Source organism: Raphanus sativus, chromosome 6 (assembly GCF_000801105.2).
Source record: "Raphanus sativus cultivar WK10039 chromosome 6, ASM80110v3, whole genome shotgun sequence".
NCBI lineage: Eukaryota > Viridiplantae > Streptophyta > Magnoliopsida > Brassicales > Brassicaceae > Raphanus > Raphanus sativus.
In genome coordinates this window covers 47722002-47732757 of record NC_079516.1, presented here as the reverse complement: position 1 = coordinate 47732757, position 10756 = coordinate 47722002, and the positions used below count along the sequence as shown (strand labels likewise).

Genomic DNA, 10756 nt, shown 5'->3' with positions numbered 1-10756 from the left:
ACCATCACCATAATAACTATAAACACACAGATACCGAATGTTTTTTTCTACCGAATGAAAAAGATTAGGAAAATGAAGGAAACATCAGAAAATCCAACATTAAACTTTTAGATTACAAAAAAAAAAAACATGTCATCACGGTGACCACACAATGATCTAATCTATAAATAAGCAAACCCCAACAGTTTACACTATTTCCAGACATTCATACCCTAAAGGATAATTTCTCAGTAATCAGTCATCACATTCCTTTCCCCTATATATAAAGAGAAACAGCGAAAATAGAAAGAAAAAGAACACCGGCAGGAGTTTCTATGAGCTTAGTAAAACAATATGGTGCTGATAATCATCTCTCAACGTAAATCTTCTTCTTGTTTCAAGTTTTAGGTACACTTGAACCCATGACAAACCGAGAGAATAATGACGAGAATCAAGGCAATGATGATACCAAGGACTATGAGCTTAATCTTCATGTTCTCCCACCACATCTTTCTTCTTATTTTTGTTCCTTGCGTTCTGAAGTCTTGTGCCTGTAAGATATACATATTGGAAAATATTAGAGCGTCACAACTAGAATGCCTTTTTATGCTTATCCTTATATGTAATTAAGTACTAACCTGTGAACGAAGGTTCTCAGTTTTGTCCACTAGAAGCTCAATTTTCTCACCACGGTCAAGGACCTGCAAATAAATGAATTGCATAAAGCTTAGATAGTTTCGTGTAATGAAACAGGATTGTGAGATTGATATTGTTATACGAATCTGACCTTCTCAATGTTCTCCATCATAACTCCTTTCACCTCAGTCACTTGAGCCTTAACCTTGGAAAGTTTGTTAATCTCCTCAGGATGATCCACACAGTACTGCATGTGCCCCTTCAGTTTAGACCTACGGTACAAACCAAACAAGTTACCAATCATATCAACAGAGACTACTAGAAGAGGACTTTGCTTTTTTTGTTTCTGATAATAGCGATAGAGCTAAAGTACCCAAACTCTTTGTTCAAGCTGTTGGGCTTAGCAGTGGTAGCTTTTCCGCCACCATATCTCTTGTTGAAATCTTCTTTGACACGCTCCAGGAAAGCCATTGTAATCTGCCTCCCAGCAGATTCAACAGCAACAACACAATACGCTATACAACAACATGACAAAAAAAAAAACTACTTCATATACAGTAGGAAGAGCAAGAGCTAAGTACATAACCGCATGCAGTTGAGCTTCTTTAATGATCACAAGTAACCAATCAACCAACTTGATTCTCCAATACCTACGCGACTCTTAATATCATCAAACATGAACCATACAACAAGGTCTTCTCAAAAGCAAGCCATACATAAAAGCTCAACCATAGAAAAACAGAGATCCAGAAAAAAACTAATTTCAGACAATTCATTTGCAAGAAAACTAAGCATGGTCCAAACGCACAAAGGACATTCACAGAAGCATAAAGAATGATATAAATATAAAAACACCAGTGTCAATGTACCAAATTACCAATAGAAAAATGACCAAATAGATGGCATTGTAAAGGATTGCAATACGAACACAAAGATGCATCTATGTCTACCAAAGTTGTGGTCGGATCAGGAGAAGAGAGGGACTCACTGAAGCCATTTTCGACGAGGTAATTGAAGGTGTGCCCGTCGCAATTGTAGGTAAACTTGTTGTTGGAAGAAGGAAGCTTCTGGAGGCACTGTGCAGCGACCGAAGTGAAGTTCCCTTTAAACTCAGTATACTCGACCAGAATCACCGTGCCGCGAGCTACGAAGCTGTAGATCAGATTCTGTTGTCCCATTTTTTGTCCCGAAGAAGAGAGAAAGAAACAAACCCTAACGCACCAGAGATCAGAATGTTGAATTAGGTGAAAGAGAAGAAGAGTTTCTATTTTTGTTTGTTTCCTTGGTGTGTACGAAAGTAAGAAAGATCCGAAACAGAAGGGGAAAATGAAAGGGAGAGAGAGAGATGGGGACGACGCTGCGATCCTTTGAAACTTTTTTTCCAACAGACAAAACAAAACAAAACAACACCAAACTGAAAACACTCGCGTGAGGCACACGGAAAGGATTTATCCCTTTTTATACGGATACGTTACGTATTAATTGCATCATTTAATTATATAATTTAGTTAAGATTCAATGGACTTGGAAAAAATGTGTAAATTGTAGTTTGATTCAAATGTATGATTATATTATATGTTTTTAAACGAATTTGCTATTCTTTTTTTTTTTGGTTAGAGTAGACTACGACACAGATTGATGAACATATTCGAAACGGATCGAAGAAGTATGAATTAAGACATTTATTCGTTCATTTAGACTTCTTAGAGTAAGAACTATGAATGCTAGCTTATTCGAGATACAGGGCAAGAAAAGAAGCAACAACTAATTCAAAGACATTCAGATTCACATCTGAATATTAAACGTTTATTGGATCATCAATCAATGTTGCATTTCTTACATGTTAATCTATTACATATTTGCTTTAAGAAAATATATTAATGCAAGTAAAACTTTTAAAAAGTGACTAAAATTTTCCATTACGAATATACATGGCAACAAATGAACACAGTCATTAACCCTCTTTTGAGGATCGATCTCTTGTCTGTAAAGAAACAAAAACGCTTACTGTGTTCAGATTCCACGGTTATGTGGTTTTCCTCTTGAAGAAAGTTTTGCTTCAATACAATCACACCACCAACAATAAGAGCCAGAAGAAGATATATTGAAGTCTGGACTTTTGTTTGGATTAGCTATATATATAACATGTTGTTGCTTTGTACAATCCTGAGTTATTCATCAAGAACTATGGTCAGAACAGGTATCAAACCCTCATTAAAGTTGATTTGTTTCTGATTATTTTTTTGGTACTTTGACCTTTGATTATGTGTCAAGATTACTCAAAAACATAAACCGTGTGAGCTGAATAACTAAATTAGTTACTTCCATATCAAACAATGTACTCATGTAACCTTGGAATCATAAGATGATAAGAAACAACATAAACTGTGAGATCTTATTTACTGACAATCAAAGCAAATTCTTACATATAAACTTTTCTCGTAAACTTTTACAAACGGATATTCCATCTATTCCTCACACTCTACTCTTCTTGATACACTGATTCATGACCTGTCGAATCTACCAGAGACATTCTTTTGTTCAACCCACTATCTTCATCACATCACTAGTTTCCTCGTCTTTGTAGGTTCTCTTGTGAAGCCATGACCGCGTATCTGATGAGCTCCACGAGGTTTGCAAAGAATCATATCGATTGTAGACGCAGCTTTAGTTTCATCTTCTATGATCCTCTGCCTCCAAAGCTGGAGAAGGGCGGTTGCAGCATTGCAAATCGTACGGTCCTTGTGCTTTGTAAGTCCCTGAAGCCTCTCCATCATCCTCCTTGGCTCGTTGGGTTTTGGAGTGACGTTCATCTTCATGAGCAACGAGATAGCTTCAACGGAGCGAGACGCGTCTGTTTTGCCAGAGAGAATACCCTTAGCGTTGGCCAAGTCAGCCGCTTTCTTTGCTGCTTCGAACAACTCCACCATCTCCTCTGTTTTAGGGTTTTGGCAAGCAGCAACCCTCTTCGGAGGAGGAAGCAAGGTTTTGGTTGTAACCTTATCATTACCATCTTTGCCTTTGATATCCCGTTCGGTTTTTGCAAGCAGCGTCTCTGTCTTCTTCTTCTTGGGAGTGAAAGATTGGTCTCTTCTTCCTTGTCCGTAGAGAGTGGCCAACCATGAATCGAACAAGGACTGAGACACTTCACGGACCTTAGGGCTTTTATGAGTTCTCAGAGTCTCCAACCAAAATATCGACTCTGAAAATCGTTGAATATCGCTGACGGAGAGACACGCGGACTTCAACCTAATCAGAACATCAACACATCGTTCGATGCCGTCTATGTTTCGTGTAAGGTAAGTGGCTTCGATGGCTGCGGAAAACAAAGCTTTTAAGTCATCAGAGATCTCCTGCGCAATCATCTTTCTTTCTTGCGTTGTTGTCGTTGAGTTTTAGATGATTCGTGTGATCGAATTAAGGAAAAGATGTTTCAGGTAACGAGAAGAGCTTAGGGCTTTGAGTGTGATTTGTAAGATCGTAATAAGGAAAGAGAGTAGATGAGAGAGAGTTGATATATATCTAGCGAGTGGCTTCTGTACACGGTAACTAAGAAAAGGAAATTTAGTAGCTTAGGATACAAGCAACTTCTCTCAGTTTCTTTTTTCTTCACCGCAAGGGTAATTTCGTCTAAATCTTCTAAATCAAATTTGAACCATACACATTGCTGTTAGAAGCTAATTAAACCCCACATCAATTCATAAGATTATTCTCTTTTTGTTTGTGTGTTTGTTAAGGTTACTATGACTAAAAATAATTTCAAAATACTTTTTGTTACTTATATAAAAGTTATATTAATACAGGTAAAATCATTCAATGTCTTCATGGTCATGAGTTTCCTTATGATTCTTCAACTCTCGCACTCTCTCTAAAATGCTCTGAAGCAGCTGCTCTGTTTTTCAAAAGTTGTTTAGTTCAAATAAAGATGCAACATTCTCTTCAAAAAAAAGACCCACTTTGAGTTTCCTTTTGATTTCTTCATCCCTATCTCAAAGATTTATGCTCTGTTCACTTATGTAAGCGTTACACAAATTTCTGAAGAAAGACAAATTGTTTTGTGTATTTTTTTTATGGGGGCTCTAAACTCAAAACTCTACATTCGAATCCATAACGCTACAACAACACAAATACAAGTGCAAGCTTTCATGGGGGCTCTAAACTCAAAACTCTACATTCGAATCAATCATACACTATAGGCCTTGAAACAATACCGTTCGCGGTAAGTACCCAGATGTTATTTTTTGTTTTATCAGTTTTGCCCTGTAACGTCTCACATTGCGTCATGGCTGTTTCAAAGAGCAATGTCTGCGAAGCAATGTCTGCGAAGCAACACCCCCGTGTTTCCCCTGGCTTCATCAGCGAGCTTCTCCACGTAAGCTTCAACCCAATGCGCAGGCCATCTTTGGAAGAACTTCCACATATACGGAAGACAAAGTTCCAGTGGATAAGAGACGTCTAAAGGCCTGAAAATTTGGAGCTGGCCTCGATTACGAGTTGTGATTATTGTTCTTAAGAGGGATACCCTCATGTTCACTAGCTTTTGAGCCTTCAGTTTTCAGCTTTCATCATATCTATCTTCAAAAGCTTCATAAAATGTCTGCCTTCTCTAAGTTCTTCATGCATATATATAATCACAAGATCAACATCTCAGTCCTTAAATTTGGTCACAGGGCTCTAGAAACTCCTTCGATATCATCTTCACATTAACACCAAAGGCTTTGTTCTCTGAACAGAGAAATTCTAGTAATATAACACTAATCACATTAAAGTTGAACAAACAGGCTAAATAAATTTTCAATAAAAGTTTAAAAATTCACATTTTGATCCGAACCAATCAAAGTTTTTAGAGACAAATTAAGCTCGAATTTCAGCAAGTGAGTATTCAAACTTATAGAATTATTTTTCACTATCAAACCACAAACACAAATCATTAAAATTTCAAAAAAGAAATTATATTGTTTTGTAAAATTTCTGCATATTTCTGAACATTTAAATCTTATGATGTTTTCTATTTTTGATATTACGTTAAATTTTATCAATTTAAATATATTTTTTTGAGAAAAAAATTGATCAGTTTAATGTTTTTCTTATAGCAACACCTCTTTCAGACATGATTGATCTTTGAAGTGTCATCACTTATATGAAAGTAACATTACAATATACTCTTTTTGTAATATTCGTACATCAAGTTACCCTTTTTGGGATTAGAATGTCTTGTGCTACAATTGGTATCAAGAAAACAACTATACCCTTTTTCCATTTTCAACTGCATAATAATTTCGTTGATTAAAGTTGATTTTTTTCTTATTGCACCATATAAGCAAATGCGCATGCGCAAAACACTAAAAATAAATTTTTAGTCATATATACTCATATTTCTTCATTCTATCTTAGGAAAACGTATCTCTAGGTTATAACTTAAAAGTTAAAAACACAAGCTAATTAGCTACAAATATATGGTCAGTTATCTTCGACAACTCTCGAGTTCCTGCAACTTAATTTGAGGTGGTAAATCTTATGTAATCATTTTCTGCATCAACCACAGGTCCACAAAACGAATCATTAAACCATAATTATTTTCAACATCAACCAACAAATGACGACTATCTTTTTCTTCTTCTTTTGCTTCAATAATAATTAAGCACCAATATCATATAATACATTTTGGTTTTGCCCACCCTTTATATGTCTATATACTAATGACCGGCTAACTATTTGAAATTTTATTGTTACGTACGGACGTGTGACCGCATAGAAGAGATTAATTTCTAACTTGCTAGGACATTGCCTCTGGATACAGGTACGAGTCTATCAGGCCTTTTACATCCATCGAAGTTTGTGTATTTTCAAAATGAGTTTTAAATTTTTAATAGTCCTTAAACCGTAAAATATACTCCCGCCGACAAAAAAATAAGGAAAGAAAAATCATATTGCAAAACATAATATAGATTGCTGCACTTGATATTAATTTTTTTTTTTTGAACACATGCACTTGATATTTAATATATCTGTTTTTATTTTTACTAAGATATTTAATATATCGGTTAATGATAGTATGGTACGAGATTAAACAAAACAGCTTATTATGTTATTTACCATATATGGAATCATCTTTTTTGCTAGCATACAAACTATAGGTATATCTACATACATAAAACATCATATGATCACTTCCAATCGATCTGAAATATCAAATATGCATACCCCAAACTTAGATATATATTTCAAAACTCATAGACCATGTAATATGGGAGTATATTTACATAGTCTAAGTATATATATAAATATATGGCATATATCTCCAGTTTAAAAATGGAGAGGGAGCAGTAAACCCTTTTCATCGCTTGTTATGCAAAGGGTTTGATCCCGTAGGAATCTTCCTCTTCTCCGGCTTGAATTCTCCGGAACCGATTACATTTGTGGCACAAGAGCTGAAGAACCCTACCTCTCTTTTTGAGGGTCCGGAGGAAAAGCTTCGTCCAGCGGCATGAATTCTGGGGGCTTTAAAGAAAACAGAAACGAGAGCGAAGAGAAGAACAAAGATGCAAATACGTAAGAGTTTAATCATTTTTTATTTGGTTTAGTATATATCTTCTGCTTCTTATGAGGAAATGAAAGAGAAAAAAAACTTTTTGAAGAATGATGGTTGCAACGACTATGAGAGTTTAATTGATGCACAAACTTGCATATGGTGTTGTATTTTGTTGCATTATATATTCATGTGCGAACATGGATGGTCCACTTCATAAAATCTTGTCATTTACAAAAGTTTTTAAACATAAATCTTCAAAAAGTTAGTGCAGTATTCACCAGTTCACTAATTAGGTTTCGAACCCCCAAATATAAGTGAAACTAAAGCTAATAATGCGACATGAAGTTTGACCAAAATACAACACAAAGAGCAAGAGGGTATGAGTAGAAAGAGAGATGAGAGACAAACGTTTTGCTTTATTTTTCTGTGCGGAGTGGAAGCAGGATAAAACTCATTATACTGCTACCCTACATGATTAGACGGGATCAAATAGAGCCACAAACCATATATAGCTGGCCCAAGTAAATACCTAGAGACTAGTTTATATGGACAAACCGCATTGTGGTGGCAACTCTAAATAAACTGACCATCACCCAATTGAAAGAACTGATCAACTAAATCTAGAATTGAGAAACTGAGACTGAAAGAAGCTATGGCAAATCTGTACTAATTTTAATACTAATAATAAATTTGGAAATTGGACCCTCATATATATATATATTTATATTGTTTTTAATGAATGTAAGATCAACTTATAGCTTTTTATAAAATTTAAGATAAAATAAATGAATGGAGTATTTTAAATGTTGAGATGCCTATTGAAAAGTATTCAAATGAGATACTTTGAAATTCTATTAGATGAATATCTCAACATTTGAATACTTACTACTTGTTCTATCTTAGTTTTTTTGAGATATTATAGTCTAAGAGCTCTCCACTGGGAATTCTCCAAGAGCATACTCATCACTAGAAACTTTAAACAAGTTTTCTTAAAATATATTGTTTTAAATTTTAACTAAACAATTTTTGGAGTTTTTCAAATGAGATTGACGTTTTTTTATCAATAGATACTCCTTAAAAAATCCTGAAATGGAGAATTTCTAAAAAAATATTTTTCATCTACTAATTATTATTTGTTCTTAATAGATTTCTACAACGGATTTTATTCAAGAAATAAGAAGTCAAGAACATAAATATATTCTCAGTTTTATCTTAATTACAGTTGCGGGCCGACATATAAAGGCCTTAAACCGGTCGGAAACCCAACCCACAGTCGAGGCCCTGATAAACCGCCTAGCCGTCAACCAAATCTCGACCCATCCCAAATTTTCAGAGTATTCTTCTTGAGGGCTCAAATCGAAGAGCGAGCGATAGAGAGGATTGATCAGTAAGCTATGGACAGAGAATGGGGATCGAAGCCAGGAGGCGGAGGCGCCGCCTCGAGCCAGAACGAGGCCATAGATCGCCGTGAGCGTCTCCGTCGTCTCGCTCTCGAAACCATAGACATTGCCAAAGATCCCTATTTCATGCGAAATCATCTCGGAAGGTATGTAGTGTGTTTTCTATATAATAGACTCTAATAAACAGAATCTACTGTTGCTGGGAGGATGATTGGTGCTATTTTTTTTACTCATGCAGTTCATCGAGATTCATGTTCCTATTTGGTGTATGCATAGCCTGAAAAAATCTCCAATTAGGGTTTTTTATTTTAAAATTTATTTCTGTGAATTTAGGGATTTAACATTGTTTTTTGGTGTGTGTGTTTTTGATGATGTGAAGCTATGAGTGCAAACTGTGTCTAACGCTGCACAACAACGAAGGAAACTACTTGGCGCATACCCAAGGTAAGAGGCATCAGACCAACTTGGCTAAGAGAGCTGCTCGTGAGGCATCAGAAGCTCCTACTCAGCCACAGCCTCACAAGCGCACTGTCTCTGTTCGCAGAACAGGTAACAAGCTGTTTCTCTTCGGGATGTCATTGTCTAGATGTTATCTTATTGGGGATTATGTACTCGCAGGAGTGTCTATCTCTGCTCTATAGTTACTGTTACTGGGTACATAGGTTTTACAAGTTATATTTATCTTATTAGGGCTTATATAATTTGCAAGAGTGTTTATCTTTGATATCGTTACAGTTACTTGGTACATAGGTTTTAGTTAATTTTCGCTTTTAAAAGGTCTGGTTGATTAATTCTTGTGTATGTTCTTGCAGTTAAAATCGGTAGACCAGGTTACCGCGTTACAAAGCAGTACGACCCTGAGCTGAAGCAAAGATCTCTTCTGTTCCAGATTGAGTATCCTGAAATAGAGGACAACATAAAGCCTAAACATCGTGTCATGTCTTCATTCGAGCAGGTAGGTGCTACAAGTACTTTGTTATGTTTCTCATAAGACCTTCACAAGCATTCTCATTCTGGTTAATGATTCTCTTCCTTTTTTTTTTGTTATGTGTGCAGAAAGTTCAACCTTACGACAAGAAATATCAGTACCTTCTGTTTGCAGCTGAACCATATGAAACCATAGCCTTCAAGGTATGCTTGTTTTCTTTATTTGTTTCATTCTGGAATCCTCAAATTGCTTGATGATGGATTTACATTCATTATGATCACTGATATATCGATTTGTAATGTCTTGGATTGAATTCAGGTTCCAAGCACAGAGATAGACAAGTCAACTCCAAAGTTTTTCTCTCACTGGGATCCAGACTCAAAGATGTTTACTGTAAGTGCCTTCTGATCACAATAGCCCCACGTAGCTTGTTTTTTGTTTTGATTAAATCGAAAGTAATGACAACAACAACTTGTGATAAACAGTTGCAGGTGTATTTCAAGCCGAACAAACCAGAACCATTCAAGCCTCAGTCCACTCTTGAATCAAATGGCCTTCTGCCTCCACCACCTCCACCGCCACAAGCTCAACCGCCACCACCTCCTCCATCTGGTTCACTGCCACCACCACCACCCCCGATGATGACTAATGGTAGTGGGGCCTATCCCCCACCTCCACCACCACCTTCTGGAGGTTACATGTGAAAGTGAAACTAGGATATGCTAGAATCAAAACCGTTTGAACACAGTACTCTTTATCACTGTTTATCCCAAGAGAGTGTACTAATATATGTTATGACATGGATCTTTGAAGCTGATTTCAGCAGATGTATTAACTATCTTGGGAGTATGTTGAAGTTCTCTGTTATAAATCGTCATTTGTTTCAGCATTGGAAGTATTTTAATAGATGTCGGCTAACTCATAATCACGTTTTAACCAAACCCAATCAGTCATAGAAAACCGAACCAAGTTCTGTGTTATGAATTTCCTTTTGTTTTTTGCATTAGAAGCAATTTAATAGATAAATTGTTTTAAAAAAAGGAAATGGCATTCTTTGGTAAATAACTTGAAAAGATAGGGCAAAATTCTAGTAGGTATTTTACTTTAATAGTATAGATATCGGTTAACTCATAACCATACACTTAAACCGAATCAATCAGTAAAAAAAAACCGGAGCTTGAGTAAATTTGAAATTTGTTGGTGACGATATTTCGGCTCCTGATGACGTAAGAAGATAAAAGACAGCGATATATGACGGGGGTAATAATGTAATATTACACA

General features: G+C 35.9%; 3 protein-coding genes across 3 annotated transcripts; 1 reads left to right on the top strand and 2 right to left on the bottom strand.

Moving 5' to 3' along the window:
- Positions 1-90: 90 nt before the first annotated feature.
- On the bottom strand, positions 91-1995 carry LOC108809854 (putative vesicle-associated membrane protein 726). Its single transcript, XM_018581988.2, has 5 exons — positions 1604-1995; positions 989-1130; positions 767-887; positions 618-680; positions 91-530 (listed from the first exon to the last, which is right to left on the bottom strand). Exons 1-5 carry the CDS (start codon positions 1791-1793, stop codon positions 384-386), a joined length of 663 nt encoding a protein of 220 aa, XP_018437490.2. The 5' UTR covers positions 1794-1995; the 3' UTR covers positions 91-383.
- Positions 1996-3173: 1178 nt separating this feature from the next.
- On the bottom strand, positions 3174-3980 carry LOC108808717 (uncharacterized). The gene has a single exon (XM_018580826.2). It carries the CDS (start codon positions 3978-3980, stop codon positions 3174-3176), a length of 807 nt encoding a protein of 268 aa, XP_018436328.2.
- A 4481-nt stretch (positions 3981-8461) lies between these two features.
- LOC108806608 (uncharacterized) lies at positions 8462-10364 on the top strand. The gene is made up of 6 exons (XM_018578764.2): positions 8462-8693; positions 8927-9096; positions 9360-9502; positions 9604-9678; positions 9794-9868; positions 9961-10364. The coding sequence occupies exons 1-6, from the start codon at positions 8542-8544 to the stop codon at positions 10177-10179; spliced, it is 834 nt and encodes a 277-aa protein (XP_018434266.1). The 5' UTR covers positions 8462-8541; the 3' UTR covers positions 10180-10364.
- The last annotated feature ends 392 nt before the right edge of the window (positions 10365-10756 follow it).

Bases quoted from the DNA above. Each gene is read 5' to 3' on its own strand.
- LOC108809854 (XM_018581988.2), bottom strand. From the start codon at position 1,793: ATGGGACAACAGAATCTGATCTACAGCTTCGTAGCTCGCGGCACGGTG. The intron at 681-766 runs GTCAGATTCGTA...ATTTATTTGCAG, and splicing joins TGATGGAGAACATTGAGAAG to GTCCTTGACCGTGGTGAGAA. The intron at 531-617 runs GTTAGTACTTAA...TATATCTTACAG, and splicing joins CTGAGAACCTTCGTTCACAG to GCACAAGACTTCAGAACGCA.
- LOC108808717 (XM_018580826.2), bottom strand. From the start codon at position 3,980: ATGATTGCGCAGGAGATCTCTGATGACTTAAAAGCTTTGTTTTCCGCA.
- LOC108806608 (XM_018578764.2), top strand. From the start codon at position 8,542: ATGGACAGAGAATGGGGATCGAAGCCAGGAGGCGGAGGCGCCGCCTCG. The intron at 9,503-9,603 runs GTAGGTGCTACA...TTATGTGTGCAG, and splicing joins TCATGTCTTCATTCGAGCAG to AAAGTTCAACCTTACGACAA. The intron at 9,679-9,793 runs GTATGCTTGTTT...GATTGAATTCAG, and splicing joins ATGAAACCATAGCCTTCAAG to GTTCCAAGCACAGAGATAGA.